The 25,797-nt window shown below is 42.0% G+C and overlaps 1 protein-coding gene across 1 annotated transcript in view; it reads left to right on the top strand.

The window, feature by feature from the left end:
• Positions 1-25,797, top strand: part of Rbl1 (RB transcriptional corepressor like 1) — a 67,271-nt gene that overhangs the window by 34,104 nt on the left and 7,370 nt on the right. The window contains exons 15-21 of the mRNA XM_070007262.1: positions 1,110-1,373; positions 2,917-3,128; positions 7,791-7,967; positions 11,275-11,346; positions 17,369-17,459; positions 22,561-22,709; positions 25,181-25,345. Of these exons, the coding sequence (XP_069863363.1) occupies positions 1,110-1,373; positions 2,917-3,128; positions 7,791-7,967; positions 11,275-11,346; positions 17,369-17,459; positions 22,561-22,709; positions 25,181-25,345 (1,130 nt within the window). The remainder of the gene's footprint in view (positions 1-1,109; positions 1,374-2,916; positions 3,129-7,790; positions 7,968-11,274; positions 11,347-17,368; positions 17,460-22,560; positions 22,710-25,180; positions 25,346-25,797) is intronic.

The following is a 25,797-nucleotide window of genomic DNA, read 5'->3' as shown; positions in this document are numbered from 1 at the left end:
CACTTGAGCCACAGCTCCACTTCTGGATTTTTTTTGGGGGGGGGGTCCGGTCGTGGGGCCTGAATTCTGGGCCTGGGTGCTATCCCTCAGCTCTTCAGCTCAAGGCTAGCACCCTACCACTTGAGCCACAGCACCACTTCCATCTTTTTTTGCTTATGTGGTGCTGAGGAATTGAACCCAGGGCCTCAGGCATGCAAGGCAAGCGCTCTACCACTGAGCCACCTTCCCAGCCCCCACTTCTGGATTTTTGATGGTTAATTTGGAGATGAGTCTCATAGACTTTGCTGCTTGGGCTGGCTTTGAACCTGTATCCTCATATATCAGCTTCCTGAGTAGCTAGAATTACAGGCGTGAGCCACCAATGCCTAGCTAATGTAATTTATTTTTTTAAGTTGCAATGTCAATTATTATGGAAATAATTTGTATTGAGTTTGAGCTTTTAGTAAGATAATATAATCTTTCTCCCATACTAGTGTGAAACTATTTAAATAAAGTAATACCTATTTTTCCAGGAATGTAAAAACTATATTATTTATATATGTCTCTGAAGAAAGATAAGGTACTATTAGTAGATAAGATTGAGATATAGAAGGTAATTAGACTACTTGAACTTAGCAGTCACTTTATTCTACCTCTTTTTTTTTTTTTGGTCGGCCGTGGGGCTTGAACTCTGGGCCTGGGCGCTGTCCTTCAGCTCTTCAGCTCAAGGCGAGCGCTCTACCACTTGAGCTACAGCGCTACTTCCGGTTTTCTGGTGGTTTTATTGGAGATAGGAGTCTCACAGTCGTTCCTGCCCGGGCTGGCTTTGAACCGCGATCCTCAGATCTCAGCCTCCTGAGTAGCTAGGATTACAGTCGTGAGCCACCAGCGCCCGTTTATTCTACCTCTTAACTTGTACTTTGTCCTTAACATGGGGCTCCTGAAAAGGCAGAACTTCAAGAAAGCAAGAAAATGAACTATCATAATTTTTATGTTATTGTAATAATAATTTCATGCCTGTCTCATTGTTAGTCACAAACCATCCCTAGTGCCTAGCTTATAAGTCAATAAAACTGATTCTTTATTTTGGAATGTATATCAAACTTTTACATTTATTTTCTCTTTACTAGATATGCAACCATTGTCTCCAATTTCTGTTCATGAACGCTACAGTTCTCCTACTGCAGGGAGTGCTAAGAGAAGACTTTTTAGAGATGATCCCCCAAAGGAAGTGCTTGTGGATAAGATTATGACCGAAGGAACAAAACTGAAAATTGCTCCTTCAAGCATTACTGCTGAAAACATATCAATTTCTCCTGGGCAAACCCTTCTAACAATGGCCACAGCTACAGTAACAGGGTCAAAAGGACATAAAGTTACAATTCCAATGCATGGTAACCTTACTACACTTATTTCATATTTTTTCTGAATTAGATAAAAAAAACTTTTGAAGAAATGTCTTACTGAATTGGATCACATGTCTTCTAACTCAATAATTTTGTATTTTTTCCTGGAATCCAAACCTTCCTCCTTAATAGACTTGGTGTTTTAGAGCAGTTTATAGTTTACAGGAAAATTGAGAGTTAGATGCAAAGATTTCCAGGCATTCTGCCTCCACCCCAGTGTCACTAGTAGTCATCTCATACCTAAATGATATGTATGTTACAATCAGTGTACCTACATCAGTATTCACTGCCCAAAGGCTAAACCATACATTAATTGCTGTTGTACACTAAATTTTTGTTTTTGTTTTGTTTTTTTGTCAGTCATGGGGCTTGAACTCTAGGCCTGGGCACTGTCCCTAAGCTCTTCAGCTCAAGGTGAGCACTCTACCACTTGAGCCACAGCACTACTTCTGGTTTTCAGGTGGCTCATTAGAGATAAGAGTCTCAAGGACTTTCCTGCCCAGGCTGGCTTTGAACCGTGATCCTCAGATCTCAGCCTCCTGAGTAGCTAGGATTACAGGCATGAGCCACCAGTACCTTGCTATACACTGAATTTTGACAATGTATTATGACATGTCATTATAATATCATACATAGTACTGAAAAATCCTTCATGCTCCAACATTAGTTTTGTTATGAATCTAAACTTTTTTCTAAATTTTCATATTTTAAAATTTTACTACCCTCTTTGTTAGAACTTATTTTGTTATCTGAGCTTTTTTTTTTTTAATTATAATTTTAACCTTTTTTTTGGGGCCTGAGCTCAGTCTGGGCACTGTCCCTCAGCTCTTCAGCTCAAGGCTAGCACTCTACCACTTGAACTATACCACTTGCGGTTTTTTCTGTTTATGTGGTACTAAGGAATCGAACCCAGGGCCTCATGCATGCAAGGCAAGCACTCTACCACTGAGACACCTTCCCAGTCCCAAAATATAATTTTTTTTTTTTGGGGGGGGGTCTGGTCATGGGGCCTGAACTCTGGGCCGGGGCACTGTCCCTCAGCTCAAGGCTAGCGCTCTACCACTTGAGCCACAGAGCCACTTCCGGCTTTTTTCTTTTTGCTTATGTGGTGCTGAGGAATCAAACCCAGGGCCTTATGCATGCAAGGCAACCACTCTACCACTGAGCCACCTTCCCAGCCCCTTGAATACAATGTATCTTGATTAATGTCATCCCTTTCACCATTCTCTGAGCTTTATGAATAGGTGTATTGAGCAAGAATTTTAAATTTTAATGAACATCTTCCAGATTCGCTTTTAAAAATGGAAGTATGAAAACATCTCAGGCACACGCAAAGTGGAGAAAATGTTTCTCTAAATAAGATGTCCAAACAAAAAAGAATAATATTTTTTTTGAGGAGAAATAGAAATTCAGTCCTGAGACTTGTTTCCTAACATCCTTTTATGCATATACATACAGAGACAAAATATATGTAATTGACAACTTTTTTAGATAACTTTTTTAAAACCAAGAACTCTTATTGCATATTTAGGTGTTGCAAATGATGCTGGAGAGATCACACTGATACCTATTTCTATGAACTCAACTCAAGCATCCAAAGTTGAGAGTCCAGTACCACTGACTGCTCAGTCATTAGCAGGTGCCTCTCCACAACAGACCCATCTGACTAATGCACAGGAGATTCATCTGACTGGAATAAGCAAACCAAAGAGAACTGGATCCCTAGCATTATTTTACAGAAAGGTATGTGTTTTTATAACATTTGGAAAGAGCTTGTTTAATCAAATGACAACAACTTTGGCTTACTCTCTTCCTTAACTTTCCTTTTTTGTTTCCTGTCTGTTCTCTCTCTGTTTCTCCTTCTGTCTGTCTGTCTGTCTGTCTGTCTGTCTCTCTCTCTCTCTTTCTTTCTCCTTTATTTCTCTTTGTTCTACTCCAGTCTATGGAAGGGAAACTATTGAGACCTAGGACCTAGACAGGAAGAGGCCACCCTGGCCCTCAGGGGCTTTTACTTGACCTTGGGCAGAGGTTGTTGGTGTGGCCATAGTTCTTGTCATAGTTGATAGCACAGCAGGGTAACGCTTGTGGCAGATCAACTTGTCAAAGTTGTACTTCTATGCTAGTTGCCATAGGGTGGGCTCAGTGATGCCACCTCAAAGCAGAGCATTAAATGTATGGTGGGCTCTTTTTTTAGATATTGTCTGAAGATGTAGCAATCCCCCAGCTGCTTACTATTAAATATCAGTCACTGCTTGTCAATTGGGATGCCTTCCTCATTATGGATTTGTTGTTGTTGTTGTTGTTGGTTGTAGGACTTGAACTCTGGGCCTGAGCACTGTCCTTCAGCTCTTCAGCTCAAGGCTAGTGCTCTACCACTTCTGGTTTTCTGAGTAGTTTATTGGAAATAAGAGTCTCACGGAGTTTCCTGCCCGGACTGGCTTTGAACTGTGATCCTCCTCAGATCTCAACCTCCTGAGTAGCTAGGATTACAGGTGTGAGCCAACGGCGCCTGGCAGTTACCGAATTTTTTAAAAATAATAACCATCAAATGGTTATTAAATAGTCCTTGTAATTTAGATTTTCATTTCCTTAATGGTTATTGAAATTACAAATATTTTTATGAGATTATTGACATATCTTCTTTGGAGAAATGTCTATTTAAGTCCTTGGCCCACTTTTAATTGGATGTTTGTGGTTGAGGTACAGGATTTTTTTGTTCTGCATATTAATCCCTTTGCACATATTTTCCATTCCTATAGTAGTTGTCACTCTGTTGGTACTGTCTTTGGATGTTTGTCCTATCCTGCCTAACTTGAGTGTAAGGATGGAAAGGAGGAAATGGGGGAGAAAGATGAAAGGGTGACATTGATTAAGATGCATTGTACTCATAACCTGACTGACAGAATTGAAATCTATCTATACAACTACTTAATTTTTTAAATACTGGGTGCTAGTGGCTCATACTTGTTATGTTAGTGACTCAGGAGACTGAGATCTGAGGATCCTGGTTCAAAGCTAGCCCAGGCAGGAAAGAATGTGAGACTCTTATCTTTAATTAGCCATCAAAAAACTGTAAGTGGAGCTGTGGCTTAAAGTAGTAGAGGTAGCTCTAGCCTTGAGTACAAAAATTTAGGGACAGAACCCAGGCCCTGAGTTGAAGCTCCACAACTGACAAAAAAAAAAAAAAAATAGCCTGCCTAGAAAATTAAGAGGAGTAGACAGTATGGCTTAGGGGTAGAATGCATGCTTAGCATTAGTGATTCCCCTGTGTTCAAACTCAGCACCAAAACCCCAGCAGTCTTTCCCTCCCTTCAGAGGGGGTGAAGAATTGAAATGCCCAAATCTATAATAAATTTAAAATAACCATTCCATGATGAACTTGGTGTCATGCTGGAATTCTATGCCTGAGTAAAATTTACTGTTAATTTTTTACTATAAAAATCCTTCCCTAGGGCTGGGAAGGTGTTTCAGTGGTAGAGCGTTTGCCTTGCATGCCTGAGGCCCTGGGTTCGATTCCCCAGCACCACATAAGCAAAAAGAAAAAAGCCGGAAGTGGCGCTGTGGCTCAAGTGGTAGAGCGCTAGCCTTGAGCCGAAGAGCTGAGGGCCAGCGCCCAGACCCAGAGTTCAGGCCCCACGACCGGACCACCCCCAAAAAAAATCCTTCTCTATGTATTTATAAGGATTAGTTTTGTAAAAGTACGTGTGTTAAAATTCTTCTAGCTAGTACTATATCTATTATCTCATTTTCTCATGAATATAAAATCTACCATCTTTCCTTACCTTTACTCTGACCCAAACTGGTACCTGTTTATCTCAGGGCCAGCTGGACCATGATAGGGATAGGATGCAGAATATAAAGTTTGCTGTAAAATGATTCACTGATGGTTTTGGAGCCGACCACATGTCTCTTTTCATCAAATTAGCCTATCAAATAGTTTAAATTAGTTTTTCAGCTCAGTATATGAATATTTTACTTGCCAAAAATAATTTTCTCTAAAAGATGCCTTCCTGTCTTGTTTTGTTTTGTATTTCTTCACACACCCCAACTTAATTTTTTATTTTTTATTTTTTGTCATGGGGCTTGAACTAAGGACCTGAGCTTCTTTGTTCAAGGCTCTGCCACTTTAAGCCACAGCTCCACTTACAGTTTTGGAGTTGTTAATGGGAGATAAGAACCTCACAGAGCCGGCGCCATTGGCTCAGGCCTGTAATCCTAGCTACTCAGGAGGCTGAGATTTGAGGATCGAGGTTCAAAGCCAGCCCAGGCAGAAAAGTCCATGAGACTCTGATCTCCAAGAAAAACCACTAGAATACCAGAAGTGGCGATGTGGCTCAAGAGGTAGAATGCTTGCCTTGAGCTGAAGAGTGCAGGGACAGCACCCAGGCCCAGAATTCAAGCCCCACAACCGACAAGAAAAAAAAAAAAAAAAAAAGAACCTAACAGACATTCCTATCTGGCTAGCTTTGAGCTTCCATCCAAGATCTCAGCTTCCTGAGTAGCTAGGATTATAGGCATGAGCCACCCATACCCACCTCCCAACATAAAATTTAAAGAGTCAGTTTAAACAAAATGGTTCAGCTTTGTAATTAACAATATTAAGCAAAAAGAGTAGAACCAGATGCTTAATAAAAAAGGTCAGAGCCTAAACTTATATAGACTGAAATTGGGAAGAATGTTTCCTTTACTAGAGAAATAGGACTTTGCCTGGTCTTTTAAATGGTAGTATTTAGATAGATGTTTATAATAAGATTCCAGGTGAGAACAACTGGAGAAAGGGGGAGAGGGCAATTGAAAAGACAAGAAATTGATTTGAGGAAACAGTAATCAAACTATAGTTTGACAAGTTTGAAGAGCATATATGGTTACGAGGGAATTTTCCTGTTTGCATTAAATCTTTCTGCATATTAACTGCAGAGATGTAGAGTGCCACTACATCATGCTCGTGGCTGCCATGACTGTTCTGCTCCAAAGTGTTCAGGAAATACATACTAAAGACGTTCTGAAACCATGAGAAACCTTTTGTAAAACTGGAAATCCACCCATAATAAATGAACAACAGATACTGTCAGTTTAGATCCAGTCCTGTATTTGGGTGCACAAATGTATCTATGTACAAAAATACATGTTCTTACTAGAATGTTATTTAATTAGCAAAAAATCTATCTCTTCTATAAGGAAGTTAATATTCATCAAAGTTCTAAAAGTATTCACTCTTCATGTGTGTATGTGTCCTTGTGCATGCGTGCACATGCTGGTCCTGGAGCTTGAACTCAGGGACTAGACTCTGTCTCAAGTTTCTTTTGCTCAAGGCTACTGCTCTACCACTTAAGCCATACTTCTAGTTATGGCTTTTTGTTATTGTTAGTTGTGGGGCTTGAACTCCAAGTCTACGTGCTGTCCCTGAGCTCTTCAGCTAAAAGTGAGTGCTCTACCATTTGAGCCACAGTGCCACTTCTGGTTTTCTGGTGTTTAATTGGAGATGATAATCTCATGGGACTTGGGCTGGCTTTAAGCCATGATCCTAAGATCTTAGCCTCTTGAGTAGCTAGGATTACAGGTGTGAGCCACCAGTGCCCCACTTTTTTTTTTTTTTTTTGATAGTTTTAGCAGAAATAGTTACAGATTTTCCTGCCCAGGCTGGCTTTGAACTGCAGTTCTCAGATCTCAGCCTCCTAAATAGCTAGGACCAAGCCCTGAGTTCAAGCCCCACAACTAGCAAAAAAACAAAAACAAAAAAACCTCATATCTCACTTACTTTAAATATTCTTGTTTTTGCTCATTATAAACAATATAGTATAAAAGAGAAAATTTTTAATGATTTTGCTTTCTGAGTCATTTTTGAAGTAAAAAAACTGTCTGGCATATAAGACCTCTTAGCAATCTTATCTGAATAGAAAAAGAACACAGAGACTTTGCACACTTAAAAACTATACATATTTGAGGGCTGGGAAGGTGGCTCAGTGGTAGAGCGCTTGCCTTGCATGCTCGAGGCCCTGGGTTCGATTCCTCAGCACCACATAAGCAAAAAGAAAAAAGCCGGAAGTGGCGCTGTGGCTCATAGTGGTAGAGCGCTAGCCTTGAGCTGAAGAGCTGAGGGACAGCGCCCAGGCCCAGAGTTCAGGCCCCACAACCGGACCCAAAAAAAAAAAAACAAAAAACTATACATATTTGAAATTGTCTGCATCTTTTTCATAAATGCTTTTAAAATAATGTTCTAAAGAAGATTCTGTTTAGTGTGTAATCCCTGCCACAACAGTGAATTAATGTTATAGAACAGAAATTTTGAATAATTTGGTATCAACTAGATGTTTTTAAATCTTGGTTTTTAATCCATGTTCATGGTTCAAACATTTGAGAAATAATCTACTTTTTTTTTCATCAATGTCTTATCTTCTATTTTAGGTCTATCATTTGGCAAGTGTACGGTTGCGTGATTTATGTTTAAAACTAGATGTTTCAAATGAATTGCGAAGGAAAATATGGACGTGTTTTGAATTCACTTTAGTTCACTGCCCTGATTTAATGAAAGATAGACATTTGGATCAGCTACTCCTTTGTGCCTTTTACATCATGGCCAAGGTAATATACAAGTTGAGACAAGGTCTTTGCTCTTATTGCCTTACTTTGAAGCATCAGATAAGAAGTCTTGATTTTGTTGCTTAGTTTTCCTTTAGTGCTGCAAGCCAACAGTACTCATTATTAAGTAACAATTTTGAGCTATCTTCTCTGTACTCCTCAGTGTCATAATAATCAGCTTTCCTACTTCATATGAATATATTGATTATAAAGAAGTTAGAAAATGTGAGTAACGGGGCTGGGAAGGTGGCTCAGTGGTAGAGTGCTTGCCTTGCATGCATGAGGCCCTGGGTTCGATTGCTCAGCATCACATAAGCAAAAAGAAAAACGCCAGAAGTGGTGCTGTGGCTCAAGTGGTAGAGCGTTAGCGTTGAGCTGAAGAGCTTGAGGGACAGCGCCCAGGCGCAGAGTTCAGGCCCCACGATTGCCCCCCCCCCAAAAAAGAAAAAGAAAATGTGAATAACATGTTTCCAACCCCAGCCCTCTGATGTCTCTGATGTGATACTTTAAATATAAAATGATCAGATGATAATAACTTGACCAGGGCTGGGAATGTGGCTTAGTGGTAGAGTGCTTCCCTAACATGCATGAAGCCCTGTGTTTAATTCCTCAGTACTACATATACAGAAAGGGAAAAAAAAAGCCGAAATGGTGCTGTGGCTCAAGTATAGAGTGCTAGCCTTGAGCAAAAAAGCTCAGGGACAGTGCCCAGGCCCTGAGTTCAAGCCTCAGGACTGACAAAAAAAAAAAAAGAAAGAGGGCTGGGAAGGTGGCTCAGTGGTAGAGCACTTACCTTGCATGCCTGAGGCCCTGGGTTCGATTCCCCAGCACCACATAAGCAAAAAGAAAAAAGCCAGAAGTGGCGCTGTGGCTCAAGTGGTAGAGCGCTAGCCTTGAGCTGAAGAGCTGAGGGACAGTGCCCAGGCCCAGAGTTCAAGCCCCACGACTGGACCCCCCCCCCCCAAAAAAAAAAAAGAAAGAAAGAAAAAAGAACTTGGCCAGAGTTACACATTAAGTGGCAACCTAGGATCTCTGCATAATCAGGTGAGATAATTTCTTTCTTTTTTTTGGTCCGGTTATGGAGCCTGAACTCTGGGCCTGAGCACTGTCCCTCAGCTCTTCAGCTCAAGGCTAGTGCCCTACCACTTGAGCCACAGCGCCACTTCCGGCTTTTTTCTTTTTTCTTATGTGATACTGAGGAATCGAGCCCAGGGCCTCAGGCATGCAAGGCAAGTGCTCTACCACTGAGCCAACTTCCCAGCCCCTGTGAGATAATTTCTATACTGTTACTTTCTAGTGACTTTTCTTCTGCCTAAAAAATTAATTTTATTTTTAAAAAAAAAGTTTGTTTTTTGTTTCTGTTTTTTTTTCCCCTCCGTCTTGGGGCCTGAACTGTGGGCCTGGGCGCTGTCCCTCAGCCCTTCAGCTCAAGGCTAGTCCTCTACCATTTGAGCCACAGTGCCACTTCTGGATTTTTCTGCTTATGTGGTGTTGAGGGATCAAACTCAGGGCTTCATGCGTGTAAGGCAAGCACTCTACCACTTCCTAGCCCCACAAAAAAAATTTTTTTTAATGAATTTTACTTATAGTTGCAATACCATGGTTTGTTTTTAGTTTTTGTTGGTCATGGGGCTTGAACTCTGGGCCTGGATGCTGTCCCTCAGCTCTTTAGCTCAAAGCAAGCACTCTACTACTTGAACCACAGTGCCTCTCCTGGTTTTCTGAGTGGTTTATTGGAGATAAGAGTCTTACAGACTTTTCTGCCCAGACTGGCTTTGAACCATGATCCTCAGATCTCAGCCTTCTGAATAGCTAGGATTATAGGCATGAGCCACTGGCGCCCAGCTTGCAACAGCATGTTTTTTTTTTGTTGTTGTCATTGTTTGTTGGTTCGTTGTGGGCCTGAACTCAAGGCTAGTGCTCTACCACTTGAGCACAGCACCACTTTGGCTTTTTTCTGCTTATGTGGTGCTGAGGAACTGAACCTAGGGCCTCATGCATGCAAGGCAAGCACTCTACCACTGAGCCACCTTCCCATCCCCTGCAACACCATGTTTTAAGTCATAAATTAGGCTTCCAGGGACAGTTTCCAGACCCTCAGTTTAAGCCTTACAACTGACAAAATTAAAAATTAAAAATCCTTATACAAAGTAAATTTTAATGGTAAGTAATCATTTGTATTTTTCAGAAAGCACTCAAGTTCAGACTTTCCTTTATCTAGTTCATCATTATAGAGAATAGGTTTGCTACTAATGGATAGTAAAGCAGGGAAAGGATTGACCTTTGTGATAACAGATAAAACAGAAGAGATTCCTATTTAGATCACTAAAAAAAATCCATTTTCTTTTTTTGAGCCACCATTGTGACTTCTGTAAGCATTAGAAACCCTATAGTCTGCCTTGAAATGTTGAAAAGCTAATCTTATAATAGCTGCTCAGTTTTATTATGAATCAGTAGAAGACATTTTCTGGCCTTTAGTAAGTGGTTAATTTTCTTTTCTTTTTTTTTTGGGGGGGGGGGGTCTGGTCGTGGGGCCTGATTCTGGGCCTGGGAGCTGTCCCTCAGCTCTTCAGCTCAAGGCTAGCACTCTACCACTTGAGCCACAGCGCCACTTCCAGCTTTTTTCTTTTTACTTATGTGGTGCTGAAGAATCGAACCCAGGGCCTAATGCATGCAAGGCAAGCACTCTACCACTGAGCCACCTTCCCAGCCCTAATTTTCTTTTTAATAAGTACTTAACTGGAGACTGCAAGCAATTCAGCAGGTCTGAATTTTATCATTCTTTTTATAAATTGATGCGTTCTCAATAAAGTTATACCATAGCATCTCAGGGATTTTTGACTACGAAACTATTAACTGAGTCCCCACAGGCCACAAATCTTGAACTTTTTTTTTTTTTTTGGTCAGTCATGGGGCTTGAACTCTGGGCCTGGGCACTGTCCCTCAGCTCTTCAGCTCAAGTCTAGCGCTCTGCCACTTGAGCTACAACGCCACTTCCAGTTTTCTGGTGGTTTATTGGAGTTAAGAGTTTCATGGCCTTTCCTACTGGGCTGGCTTTGAACTGAGATCCTCAGATCTCAGCCTCCTGACTAGCTAAGATTACAGGTGTGAGCCACTGGCACCTGGCAAATCTTGAACTTTTTTAAAGGCAGTGAAAATCATAAATGGTAGTAGTTTTTAGTCATGGATTGGCCTGGAGTTTATGGCTTTCTGCAAGGCTATTCCTGAGGCCAACCCATAATTGAAGGTTTTTTTAAGAGCCATTTTTCTTTCAAAACTAGATGACAAATGTGGTTTTTATTTTCTTTAGGTAACAAAAGAAGAAAGAACTTTTCAAGAAATAATGAAAAGTTACAGGAATCAGCCCCAAGCTAATAGTCATGTGAGTTACATTATTTTTCCTACTGTCCAAAAATAGATTTGAACTATTTCTCTGTTGACAAATCATATAAAATATGTGTTACCTTTACAGTTTTACTATACTTTTTATTTTCTGCTTTAATAGATACTTTTAAACTTGAACTCATTTTATGGAAAGACAGTTTCAATACAAGTCAGGAAATCTGGCTGTTTCTGATATATCCATATACTGGCATCTATTTTTCATTCTGTCACTCCAGTTGTTCTTTGTTGAGTGAAATGTTTTACTAGAAGAGTTAGTGAAAGAGATATAATAATAATATTCTTTAATTATATGGAACTTGATTTTTTTGATGGTTAAATTTGGTAAAATTTGAGGATTTATTTACTAAAGCTTCTTATATCATCTGCATCCAATTGTCATCTTTGAGTAAATGTTCAACATCTCTGATCTGTACCAGTACCATGGCTAGAACTCAGGACCTAACCTCTGTTCATTAGCATTTTCAGTGAAGCCTAGTATTCTACCACCTGAGTCATAACTTCATTTCTCACCTTTTGGTGGTTAATTGTAGATAATAATCTCACAATCTGGGGCTGGGAAGGTGGCTCAGTGGTAGAGCACTTGCCTTGCATGCTCGAGGCCCTGGGTTCGATTCCTCAGCACCACATAAGAAAAAAGCCGGAAGTGGCACTGTGGCTCAAGTGGTAGAGTGCTAGCCTTGAGCTGAAGAGCTGAGGGACAGCGCCCAGGCCCAGAGTTCCGGCCCCACGACCGGACCCAAAAAATAAAAAATAAAATAATCTCACAATCTTTCCTGTCTGGACTGGCTTCAAACTGCAATCCTCAGATCTCAGCCTTCTGAGTAGCTATGATTACTAGCATAAGATAGCATAAAGTTTTCTGGGTTGTTTTGTTTTGTTTTTTTGTCGGTCATGGGGCTTGAACTCTGGGCATGGGCGCTGTCCCTGCGCTCTTCAGCTCAAGGCTGAAGCCACAGGGCCACTTCTGGTTTTCTACTGGTTTATTGGAGATCAGAGTCTCATGGACTTTCCTGCCTGGGCTGGCTTTGAACCTCCATCCTCAGATCTCAGCCTCCTGCATAGCTAGGGGATTATAAGCTTAAGCCACCATCACCCGGCTTTTTTTTTTTTTTTTTTGTCAGTTGTGGGGCTTGAACTCTGGGCCTGAGTGCTGTTCCTCAGCTCTTCAGCTCAAGTCTAGCACTCTACCACTTGAGCTATAGTACCACTTCCAGTTTTCTGGTGGTTTATTGGAGATAAGAGTTTCACAGCCTTTCCTATCCAGGCTGGCTTTGAACCGAGATCCTCAGATCCTGAGTAGCTAGGATTACAGGCATGAGCCATTGGCGCCCAGCTAATAATTTTTTTTCACCTTTTATTTTGTTGTCAAGGTGATATACAAAGGCATTACAGTTATATATATAAGGTAGTGAGTATATTTCTTATTGAATTTGTTATACCCCCCTCATTTTTCTCCCACTTTCCCATCCCTTCATCCCCCCCCAAGATATACAGTTTATTTCCAATATAATATCTTGTGAGTATTGCTGTTGTATTAGTCACCCTTTGTCCTTTGTCTCACCATTTTGTTGTTCTCCTTCCCTTCCCTAATTTACACAAACATATATGTATTACCTAGGGCACCAAAATAAAATACAGTGACAACAGGGGATACTGAATGTCACACGGAAGGTCTGTGTGATTCATTAGCAGTAAAGATGCAACATTATGCATCATTCACATGACCCTAAACAATTTGATTCTGCATCTCAATTTAGTGTTTGGAATGAGCTATTCCAAGATGGCACTAATGCAGACAGGAAGTTATTTGTAAAAGTGATAGGAGACATACAAACCACAGCCACACTAAAGAAATGCACTTTCTTTCATGGGCTATAAATTATCCAGAGGAATCCTAGGATTTCTCCCCCAGCATTGAAAACTTAGCAAAATCACTGGGTGCCAGTGGCTCATGTCTACAATCCTAGCTACATAGAAGGCTGAGATACAAAGGATTTTGTTTTAAAGACAACTGGGGCAGAAAAGTCCATGAGAAGCCAGGCACCTGTAGCTCCCGCCTGTAATACTAGCTACTCAGGAGGCTGAGATCTGAGGATCACAATTCAAAGCCAGTCCAGGCAGAAAAGTTTGTGAGACTCTTATCTTCAATAAACCACTCAGAAAACCATAAGTGCTGTGGCTCAAGTGGTAGAGTGCTAGCCTTGAGCTGAAGAACTGAGGGGCAGTACCCAGGCCTAGAGTTCAAGTCCCACAACCGACAAAAAAGAAAAAAGAAAAAGTCCATATGAGATTCCATCTCCAAAATAACCATCAAAAAGCAAGACTGGAGGTCTGGGAAGGTGGCTCAGTGGTAAAGCGCTTGCCTTGCATGCTTGAGGCCTTGGGTTTGATTCCTCAGCACCCATAAGCAAAAAAAAAAAAAAAGCCGGAAATGGCGCTGTGGCTCAAGTGGTAGAGCACTAGCCTTGAGCTGAAGAGCTGAGGGGCAGCACCCAGGCTCAGAGTTCAGGCCCATGACCGGACCCAAAATAATATATCAGCAAACCTATCAACTGTGCATTCAAAATAGGTTCATTATTTGATTACTTCCCACACAACTCCACTCACTCCACCACTCTAGGTAATCTTTATCCCTCACTGGCACTATTTAAATAACCCTCTAAATGGTGTCCCAGCCTCCACCTTTCTCTGTATAATCTCATTTTATCTAATTTATTTTATTTTATTTATTTTTTGTTGGTCATTGGGCTTGAACTGTGGGCTTGGACGCTGTCCCTGCGCTTTTCAGCTCAAGACAAGCATTCTACCACTTGAGCCACAGTGCCACTTCTGGTTTTCTGGTGGTTTACTGGAGATGATAGTCTCACAGACTTTCATGCCCGGGCTGGCTTTGAACTGCGATCTCAACCTACTGAGTAGCTAGGATTACAGGCGAGAGCCACCAACACCTGGCTAATTAATTTATTTTAATAGCCATGGTGATAATCCTGTGAAACCTTTGAGTTACAGAAATGTAAATCCTACCTACTCAGGAGGCTGAGAGCTGAGGATCATGGTTCAAAGCCTGCCCAGGCAGGAAAGGCTGTGAGACTTATCTCTAGTAAACCAACAGAAAACCGGAAGTGGCACTATGGCTCAAGTGGTAGAGCACTAGTCTTGAGCTGAAGAGCTGAGGGACAGCACCTGGCCCAGAGTTCAAGCCCCATGACTGATTTAAAAAACACAAAAAAAGGGCTGGGAAGGTGGCTCAGTTGTAGAGCGCTTGCCTTGAATGCCTGAGGCCCTGGGTTTGATTCCTCAGCACCACATAAACAAAAAGAAAAAAGGTGGAAGTGGCGCTGTGGCTCAAGTGGTAGAGCGCTAACCTAGAGCTGAGAGACAGCGCCCAGGCCCAGAGTTCAGGCCCCACGACTTAGAACGGAAGGGACAGCACCCAGGCCCAGAGTTCAGGCCCCATGACCGGACCCAAAAAAACCCAAAACAGAAATGTAAAAAATTAGTATATCATCCTGACACACAGTAAATGCTTAACAAATGTTTATTTTATATTGTTACCGAAGCTTAAGAACATAGTGAAGTTACTTTAAGACTTGGGATATTCAAAAACCTAGTTTCTCAGGCTGGAAATGTGGCTTAATGGTAGAATGTTCACCTAGCACACATGAAGCCCTGGATTCGATTCCTCAGTACCACATAAACAGAAAAAGCCAGAAGTGGTGCTGTGGCTCAAGTTGTAGAGTGCTAGCCTTGTGCTGAAGATCTCAGGGACAGCTCCCAGGCCCAGAGTTCAAGCCCCATGACCGACCGAAAAAACAAAACAAAAAACCTAGTTTCTCTGCTCTTAGGGATCAAAATGATCTCTTCTCTAGCCTTGGTTAAAGTAGAAAGAAAAAGATGGGGCAGGTAATCATATTTAAGGGCCCCAAAATAGTTTCACTTAACCTCTAGAGTAGACTATAATACTAAGTAATATACAGCTCTTTAAAAGCCAAAATAAGCATTTGTTAAATCTTGTGATAGTTTCTGGGCCTCTTCAAGAAACTTCCTCAGGAATCAAGTCTAAGAAGTCTAGATTATCTCTAAAGATCATTACAGTGAAATTAAGATGTGTCAAAAATGGGCCAAGTAGCCTGTAGTTCATACCTGTAATCCTACTCAGAACCTGAGAATTGCAGTTCAAAGCCAGCCCAGGCAGAAAGTCCAAAGAGACCTTGTTTTTGTTTTTGTTTTGTTGGTGGTGGTCCTAGGGCTTGAACTCAGGGCCTGAGCATGGTCCCTGAGCTTTTTTGCCCAAGGCTAGCGTTATACAACTTTGAAACACAGTGCCACTTCAGTTTTCTGGTGGTTAATTGGAGATAAGTGTCTCATGGACTTTCCTGACCAGGCTAGCTTTGAACCACAATCCTAATATCTCAGCCTCCTGATATGCTAGGAATAAAAGGCAGGAAACTCGGGTGCCAGGCTCTGTGACTCTTACTTCCAGTTAACCACCAGGAAACCAGAGGTAGTGCTGTGGCTCAAAGTAATAGAGCTGTAGCCTTGAACAGAAAAGGCTCTGGAACACCACTCTGGCCCTGAGTTCAAGACCCACCAAAAAAAAAAAAATGGTCCAAGCATTGCTTCCTAAATAGCCTCACAATGCCAGTAATTTACAAGACAAGACAAGGGGTACTGGATCGAGCCCTCAAGTTTGTAAGATAAAGGAAACAATTTAGGAGCAGGGAAAGAAATGTTCTTGTGACCATCAAAAAGGAGATAAGAATGGGATGGCGGGAGGGAAGGGGGGGGGCGGCGGTGCTGTGGCTCACACCTGAAATCCTAGCTACTCTGGAGGCTGAGATCTGAGGAGTGCAGTTCAAAGCCAATCTCCAAGAAACCACCAGAAAACCAGAAGTGGTGCTGTGACTAAAGTGGTAGAGCATTTGCCTTGAGCCGAAGAGCTTAGGGACAGCTCCCAGGCCCAGATTTCAAGCCTCATGACTGACAAAATAGAATGGGCTCTAGGAACAGCCCAGTGAGATCAAATTATTCTTGTGTAAGGAGTGAAAAGGAAGGAAGAATAAGTTTCAGTCTTTGATATTACTTTATTTTTTTTTGGGGGGGGGGGGGTCCGGTTGTGGGGCCTGAATTCGGCCTGGGCACTGTCCCTCAGCTCTTCAGCTCAAGGCTAGGGCTCTACCACTTGAGCCACAGCGCCACTCCCAGCTTTTTTCTTATGTGGTGCTGAGGAATCGAACCCAGGGCCTCAGGCATGCAAGGCAAGCGCTCTACCACTGAGCCACCTTCCCAGCCCTTACTTTATTTTATTTTATTTTTTGGGGGGGATCCGGTTGCAGGCCCTGAGCTCTGGGCCTGGGCGGTGTCCCTCAGCTCTTTAGCTCAAGGCTAGCGCTCTACCACTTGAGCCACAGCACCACTTCTGGCTTTTTTCTTTTTGCTTATGTGGTGCTGAGGAATGGAACCCAGGACCTCAGGCATGCAAGGCAAGCACTCTACCACTGAGCTACCTTCCTAGCCCTGATATTATTTTATTTATTAAATTTATTTAATTAGTGCCAGTACAGGGGCTTGAACTCAGGGCTTTGGGCTCTTGTTTAGCTTTTTCACTCTACTACTTGAGCCACACTTCTACTTCCAGCTTTATGGTAGAGATAAGAATTTTGAACTGTGACCTTCAGATCTCAGCCTCCTTGGTAGCAAGGATTAAAAGCATAAGCCACTAGCCCCCAACTTTGGGACTACTTTTTAAAATAAACCCTGCTTGTTAGTTTGTAGTTACTACTAGTTTCTTCTGTTTTGTAAACTAAGATAGCAAATTTTGGGTAGTAATCTCTACCTCATAATTCCTTCTATGATTGATAGTTGAGATTTTCTGCACTTACCAGAGTTATAAAGGTTTTAACCTTGACTGTCAGCCATATAGCATTTGTTTTTCTTATTTTGTTTATCCCATGCTTTTGTATGACTTAGCAATCCTTTTTCCTTACTCTGGACTGTAGGTTTATAGAAGTGTTCTGTTGAGAAGTATTCCAAAAGAAGTTGTGACATACAATAATGACCTAAATGGTGATTGTGAAATGACAGCCGTCGGTAAGCTATCCAGTTTAACATGCTACATACAGTATACCTTTGTTTGGATCATACAATCTTATAATACTGTGTCTGGCAACATGGGATCATGATGTCAGTAAGGTAGACAAGGCACTTTTGGTGTGTGTGGTGCTAGAGATCAAACCCAGGGCCTGGTGCATATATACCCCAGGCATTGTACCAAGCGTATACCGTGTGCCTCAAATTATATCACTTAGAAATCTCTAGCTCTTAGAGGAAAAGATTCATAAAAGTTATAGCCCCATGCAAACAACCCTTTTTGATTTTATCCTCCAAGTCTTTGCTAAGTTCTATTTTTTATGGTATTTGTGGTATAGCAATGCCTAGGTCTACAGGGACTTTACTTTTAGTGTGTGAAGAATGCTTAGTGAAGTGGGAAGGTACAAATCTTTCTATATAAATGTTAACTGGCATCTTTCTATTTTGAAATGAAAATATAGCTAGCTAAAATTTTGTTTAGTTAGTATCTAAGGTCCCAATTTTTTTTTTTTTTTTTTTGGTCGGTCATGGGACTTGAACTCTGGGCCTGGGCACTGTCCCTCAGCTCTTCAGCTCTCAAGGCGAGTGCTCTACCACTTGAGCTACAGCACCACTTCCGGTTTTCTGGTAGTTTATTGGAGACTAGTCTCACGGTCTTTCCTGCCTGGGCTAGCTTTGAACCATGATCCTCAGATCTCAGCCTCCTGAGTAGCTAGGATTACAGGCATGAGCCACTAGCACCCGGCTGATCCCAAAAATTTTAAGTGCTTGGTTCATTCAAACAAAGTATAGCTTCTTACCTATTCCAGGGAAGAGATTAAATAATTGTAAATGATCCATCTTAGTGTTTTTCTGTTGTAACAGAATGCCTGATACTCGATGTTTCTCTAGTTCTGGAGACTAGGAAGTCAAAGACCATGGTTGAGACATCTGCCTCTGGTAAAAGCCTTCTTTTTTTGGGTCCAGTCGTGGGGCCCGAACTCTAGGCCTGGGCACTGTCCCTCAGCTCTTTAGCTCAAGGCTAGCGCTCTACCACTACCACCTGAGCCACAGCACCACTTCCAGCTTTTTTCTTTTTGCTTATGTGGTGCTGAGGAATTGAACCCATGGCCTCAGGCATGCAAGGCAAGCGCTCTACTACTGAGCCACCTTCTCAGCCCCAAAGCCTTCTTATTGATGGAAAGGATTTGGAAGAGTTCCCCAGCAGCACAGGGTATCACATAGCAAGATGGACATGTAGAAGTAACAGAACCAGATAGACTTTTTTAAAATGCCAGTACTGGGGCTTGAACTCAGGGCCTATGCACTGTTCCTTAGCTTTTTTTGTTAAGACTGGAATTCTACCATTTGAGCCATACTTCCATATCTGGTTTTTTGGTGGTTAATTCAAACTAATAGTCTTTCTTGCATGGCTTTGAACTATGATTCTCAGATCTCAGCCTTTTTTTTTTTTTTTTTTGGCGGGGGGGAGGGGTCCGGTCGTGGGACTGAACTCTGGGCCTGGGCACTGTCCCTCAGCATTTCAGCTCAAGGCTAGTGCTCTACCACTTGAGCCACTTCTGGCTTTTTTTTTTTCTGTTTATGTGGTGCTGAGGAATCAAACCCAGGGCCTCATGCATGCCACTGAGCCACCTTCCCAGCCCAGATCTCAGCCTTCTTAAGTATCTAGGAGTATAGGCCACTGGCTCCCAGAGATAGGCTTTTATATAATGGCCTCTTTTTTCCCCTGGCACTGGGATTTGAACTCCAGATCTTTCTCTCTATCACTTGAGCTATGCTTCAGCCTATGTATAAATATGTTAAGCTATTCATGAGACAGAATCCTATGACCTGATCACTAGCCTGTTTCTTTTTTCTTTTTTTTCACTAGCCTATACTCACAGCCCCACAGCCCCCTTGTCCCCTCTTAAAGATCCTACTTGGTCCAATCCCTTGTGAGGTTTGGTTGAGATATTCAAACTGCAGCTGCTGTGATTTGGGACAGTATTTCCCAGGGTGGTAGTATCAGGGCTATAGGACAAGAGAGACTGCATTAAAGATTAGGAAACTGGAGTTAAAGTGAGCATTTTTCCATCTTTAGTACTTCTTAGAGCCTTTAATTTCCTATCATGAATTCTGAACATCCAATATTATATGCAGCACTTCCTCAGTCAAGATCCTTCAGAAATAGCAGAAGTAGGGCTGGGAATGTGGCTTAGTGGTAGAGTGCTTGCCTAGCATGCATGAAGCTCTGGGTTCGATTCCTCAGCACCACATTAACAGAAAAATCTGCAAGTGGCGCTGTGGCTCAAGTGGTAAAGAGTGCTATGCTTGAACAAAAGAAGCTCAGGGACAGTGCCTAGGCCCTGAGTTCAAGCCCCAGGACTGGCAAAAAAAAACTCAAAAAAAGGAAATAACAGAAGTAGGGTTGGCAGCATGGCCAGACTAGTAAGTTTCCTGCCTTAGCGCAAGGTCCTGAATTCAAGACCTGGTACTGTGCACCTCTCATTTATGTATTCATTCATTCATTCATTTTTAATTGTATTATAAAAGTTATGTACAGAGGGGTTAGAGTTACATATGTAAGGTAATTTCTTTTTGAAGTGTTACCCCCTCCTTCATTTTCTCCTGCTCCTCCCCACCCCCACTTTATTTTTTCTGGTCCTGAGGTTTGAACTCAGGGGCTGGGTACTGTCCCTGAGCTGCTCTGTGCTCAAGGCAAGCACTCTACCACTTGGGCAACAGTGCCACTGCTGGATTTTTCTGAATAGTTTACTGGAGAAAAGAGTCTCACCAACTTTCCTGCCCAGGCTGGCTTCAAACCATGATCCTCAGATATCAGCCTCCTGAGTAGCCAGGATTACAGGCATGAGCCACCATCACCCAGCAAGAGAGAGAGAGAGAGAGAGAGAGAGAGAGAGAGAGAGAGTGAGAGTGTGTGTGTGTGTGTGTGTGTGTACAATTTATTTATTTATCTCTAGTAAAAAAGACATCTAGAGCTGGGAGTACCACCCAATAATAGTACTTGGCAGGCCCTGGACTCAAATGGGAGGGATGGCCTCAAAATTAGGATTTGAGAGCTTTGGTGACTCCCTGTGTTTGCGTTTTCTGGATTTCTTAAGGGAAAGTCATGCTTCTACCTATGTTCTCAGTGGTTGCATGCTAATATGTTGAGAATGAGAACTTTTTTCATATGCTATGGGTTTTTTTTTTGTGGTACTAGGCAAGTGCTCTAGCACTAAGCCATACATACCTTTTTATGCCCTTTTTTTTTTTTTGGTCAGTCGTGGGGCCTGAACTCTGGGCCTGGGCGCTGTCCCTCAGCTCATCAGCTCAAGGCTAGCACCCTACTACTTGAGCCACAGCACCACTTTGGCTTTTTTCTACTTATGTGGTGCTGAGGAATCGAACCCAGGCCTTCATGCATGCAGAGCAAGCACTGCACTCTACCACTGAGCCACCTTCCCTGCCCAATTACTTTTTATATTGGCGTCTTATAGACTTTTCTGCCAGTCTGGAACCACAATCCTCCTAATCTCAGCCTCCTGCACAGCTGGGATGACAGATGTGAGCCACCAGCCTCTGACTTCAAACAAGAGTAGGCTAGGGGCTGGGAAGGTGGCTCAGAGGTAGAGCGCTTGCCTTGCATACCCTGGGTTCGATTCCTCAGCACCACATAAACAAAAAGAAAAAAGCCGGAAGTGGTGCTGTGGCTCAAGTGGTAGAGCGCTAGCGTTGCGCTGAAGAGCTGAGGGACAGTGCCCAGGCCCAGAGTTCAGGCCCCACGACCAGACCCAAAAAAAAAACCAAACAAACAAGAGTAGGCTAAAGCTCTGCCTGGAGTAAGAGTGGCACCAGTATATAGAAAAGCACTGGGGGACTGCTGTTTTTTGTTTTTTTTGGGGGGTCCGGTCGTGGGGCCTGAACTCTGGGCCTGGATGCTGTCCTTCAGTTCTTCAACTCAAGGCTAGCGCTCTACCACTTGAGCCACAGCGCCACTTGTGGCTTTTTTTTTTCTTTTTGCTTATGTGGTACTGAGGAATTGAACCCAGGGCCCCATGCATGCAAGGCTAGCCCTCTACCACTGAGCCACCTTCCCAGCCTTGCTGTTGTTTTGTAACTGAGGGCACTAACTAGAATCATCACTAGTTTATGTTTGTACATGGGAAGTAAGAATCTTAGAAAACCTACCACTTGCCAGGTATTTACAGAATGATAAACACAAGCAATTTTTCTTTCTTAACTTGTGAGGATATACTTTACCACCTTTTTCAAAGAACCCATAAGAATATCTGCAGACCTTTTTTTTTTTTTTCTGTCAGTCATGGGGGCTTGAACTCTGGGCCGGGGCACTGTCCCTCAGCTCCTCAGCTCAAGGCCAGTGCTCTACCACTTGAGCCACAGCGCCACTTCCAATTTTCTGAGTAGTTTATTGAAGATAAGAGTCTCATGGACTTTTCCTGTCCTGGACTTTTCCTGTCCTGAACCTCAGTCATCAGATCTCAGCCTCCTGAGTAGCTAGGATTACAGGCTTGAGTCACTGGCCTTTTTTTTTTTTTTTGGGTCCAGTCGTGGGGCCTGAACTCTGGGCCTGGGCGCTGTCCCTCAGCTCTTCAGCTCAAGGCTAGCGCTCTACCACTTGAGCCACAGCACCACTTCTGGCTTTTTTCTTTTTGCTTATGTGGTGCTGAGGAATTGAACCCAGGGCCTCAGGGATGCAAGGCAAGTGCTCTACCACTGAGCCACCTTCTCAGCCCCTGAAAGCCTTTTATAATCAGAAGCTCAAGCTATGCCATTGCATTTCATGCTTTGAAGTTTAGCTAAACCCCATCTAGGCTGTTTTCTCTTTAAGAGCTACCAAGTACATTGAACCCCAAAATTGTGCTGTGCTGTACTGAAAAAAGTATCCAGAGAAAAAAGTACCACCTTCAATCCACATGCTGTATTTCTCTAGATTCTAATTCAATTTGTAAATAATGTAGATGGGTTTCTGAACCTTCTCTGGAATTTTGCTTTTCATAAAGATTTGTGAGATTTGTAATATTGTATAGAGGGTTGTAATTCGAATCACCAACTTACATACTAAAGTATACCTATCACAACACTGAATTGTTTTTAACAGAGATGGAAGATGCCACAAAAACACCTGACTGTTCTTGTGAACCAGTGAAAGAAGAAAGAGGTGATCTTATCAAATTTTATAATACAATATTTGTGGGAAGAGTGAAGTCATTTGCATTGAAATATGACTTGTCAAATCAAGAACATATGGTATGTTTTTTTAAGTTTTACTACTTTGATATCTATAGTTCTAGTTGGATTACTTCTGAGTGTATTTTGCTAGATAATTATTTCAGAGTTTAAAGCCTCACCAACAATTTATGTAGGAAACTAGTATGCTAGCAATTAATCAGAGCATAACTAGTAATTAGTTAGAATTACTAAGGCAATATCATATAACTGAGACCAGAGGCAGCCATGGGGATTTCATCTATACTCTGGTAGAAATTGTGTGTGTATATGGGGAAGGACTAAACAGGAACATGGAAATATTAAGACACTAAAGTTCAGTATTTATTTTTATTTCTCATATTGTGAGAATAAATATGACTGTGGGGTGAATTTAGGGCTTTGTGCTTGTGAGGCAGGTACACTACCCCTTGAGCTATACCTCTAGCTTGGTAAATTTGTTTCTTAAGAAAAGAAAAAAAAAAAAGAAATTAGTTGGCCTGGACCATTAATAAAGATAAGACTTAAATCTTTATGTAGACCTTCATTTTGTCAATAACAGGAGGCATGAGAAAGTGTTACTAGTATGTAAGCTGACATTGGTTACAAGAAACAGTCTTTGGCCTGGGAAGGTGGCTCAGTGGTAGAGTGCTTGCCTTGCATGCATGAGGCCCTGGGTTCAATTCCTCAGCACCTCATAAGCAAAAAATAAGAAAAAAAAAAAAAAAAAGAAACAGTCTTTGTGGGCTGGGAAGGTGGCTCAGTGGTAGAGCGCTTGCCTTGCATGCCTGAGGCCCTGGGTTCAATTCCTCAGCACCACATAAGCAAAAGGAAAAAACCCAGAAGTGGTGCTATGACTCAAGTGGTAAAGTGCTAGCCTTGAGCTGAAGAGCTGAAGGACAGTGCCTAGGCCCAGAGTTCAGGCCCCATGACCAGACCCCCCCCCCAAAAAAAAAAGAAACAGTCTTTTTGCCCAAGCTGGGTGAGACAGCTCATATCTAGAACCCTAGCACATGGGAGGCTAAGGCAGAAATATCCCAAGTTCAAGGCTACCCTGAGCTAGTAGCAAGACCTTATTTCCAAAACAACACACAACAACAACAAAAAGAAGGACCTAATGAGAACTACACATCTCTACATTTTTATCATTTCCCCTTTGAAAGAAACTGGTTTGTTAGCCTCAGAAACCGCAATGATCTGACCTCATTAATTCAGCCTCTCCTGTCATATTCTGGGCTATGACTATCTTTTCCCACAGCTGACTGAAACTGTTTTATTAGTCTCACATGAAGACAATGAATATTAGTTTAGAAACCATTTCTGTTATAGAAAATATTAAAGAGAAATGAAATCCTTACCTATTTCTAAATCTTTATGAGGTTTTCCCCATTTCATTCACATATTGGTTGGATTGTTGTGGCTCACAGAATTCCATCTCTCATTTTTCTTGCTACTGTCTTAGTTGTAGGGAGTGTATGTGTGCGCGCACGCGCATACATACATGCATTACAAGTGCTAGAACATTAGTTACTCCTGGTTCCTACTTTCTTTGATTTTGTTTTGGTGCTGAAAATTGAACCCAGGGCCTCATTCGTGAGGAATAGAGCTGGGCTACACTGCTCAGTCCAATACCTGTTTTCTAAATGCGAACCTGGGTTCCCCATACTCCTGGCTAGTCACTCCTAGTAACTTGCCTTAGAGGTTTTGTTTTGTTTTGTCAGTTGTGGTTCTTGAACTCTGGGCCTACGCGCTGTCCCTTAGCTCTTCAACTCTCTACCACTTGAGCCAGCAGTGGTTTTGTTTATGTTTTTGTCGGTCATGGGCCTGAACTCTGGGCCTGGGCTCTGTCCATCAGCTCTTTAGCACTCTACCACTTGAGCCACAGTGACACTTCCAGCTTTTTCTGCTTATTTGGTGCTGAGAAATTTGAATCCAGAGCCTCATGGAAGGGCCTCATGCAAGGCAAGCACTCTACGACTGAGCCACCTTCCCAGCCCTGAGCCAGCAGTTTTTGAGTGGTTAATTGGAGATAAAGAGTCTCAAGGTGACTTCCCTGTCCGGGCTGGCTTTGAGTCATGATTCTCAGATCTCAGCCTCTTGGGTAGTTAGGATTATAGGCGTGAGCCACCAGCTCTGGCTTGCCTCAGAGTTTTGTTTTGTTTTGTGATTCTTTCTGAGCGAGGGTCTCAAGACTATATCAGGCTAATCTTGAACTTGAAGTCATCTTGCTTTAGCTCTTGAGTGCTGGGATTACAGGCACGTTCTTCCATACCTGGTTTCCCAGAATTCCTAATTCCAGTTACAAGATTTCCTAAAAGAACCAAAGTAATAAATTCTAGCTTGTTGAAAAGTAGTAATGGAACCCCCCCCTTTTATTTTATTTTTTTTGCTTTTTCAGCCATAAATAGCAGTTACAATGTAACTGACTCAATGTAACCAGACATGTTATAAAAATGAACGTATGATGGGATTCAAAAAATTATTTATGAATCTTATTTTTTGGGTCATTTTAGATGGATGCTCCACCACTGTCTCCTTTTCCACACATTAAGCAACAGCCAGGCTCACCACGCCGCATTTCCCAGCAGCACTCTGTTTATATTTCCCCTCACAAGAATGGATCCAGCCTTACACCAAGCAGTGCTCTGCTGTACAGGTTCAGTGGTAGCCCTTCAAAGGTAAGATACATAAAGACTACTATATCCAAAACATCTTACTTAATTTATCAACTTAATTTGAGGTTGAATTTCAAGTCAGGATTTTGAAGTAACTTCAAAAAAAAAGATTCCAACTTGCCAAACAGTAATCATTAATCCTTTTTCTAAAGTTACTATGAATAAAATATTAACTATACTGTTTTTCCTATGATCAAGAGCATTGTATTAAGGCTGAAATCCCCAATAAGTGATAAGCAGAGATTGAATCAAAGTTAAGCAAGACCCCATCTTAACCAATAAGCCAAGTGTGGTGGCTCACACACATGTGATCCTAGCTAGGTGGAAAGCCTTAGGTAGAAGGATCCTAGCCCAGGCTGGTACTTGGCAAAAGCACAAAACTCTGTCTAAAACATAACCTAAATGTTTTGTATGTCCCTCCCCCATGGTATAACCCCTGCTTTTACTATATATGA

Source organism: Dipodomys merriami, unplaced genomic scaffold (assembly GCF_024711535.1).
Source record: "Dipodomys merriami isolate MVZ:Mamm:240054 unplaced genomic scaffold, mDipMer1.0.p SCAF_7, whole genome shotgun sequence".
Taxonomy (NCBI): Eukaryota; Metazoa; Chordata; class Mammalia; order Rodentia; family Heteromyidae; genus Dipodomys; species Dipodomys merriami.
This window is presented reverse-complemented; position numbering and strand designations above follow the sequence as displayed.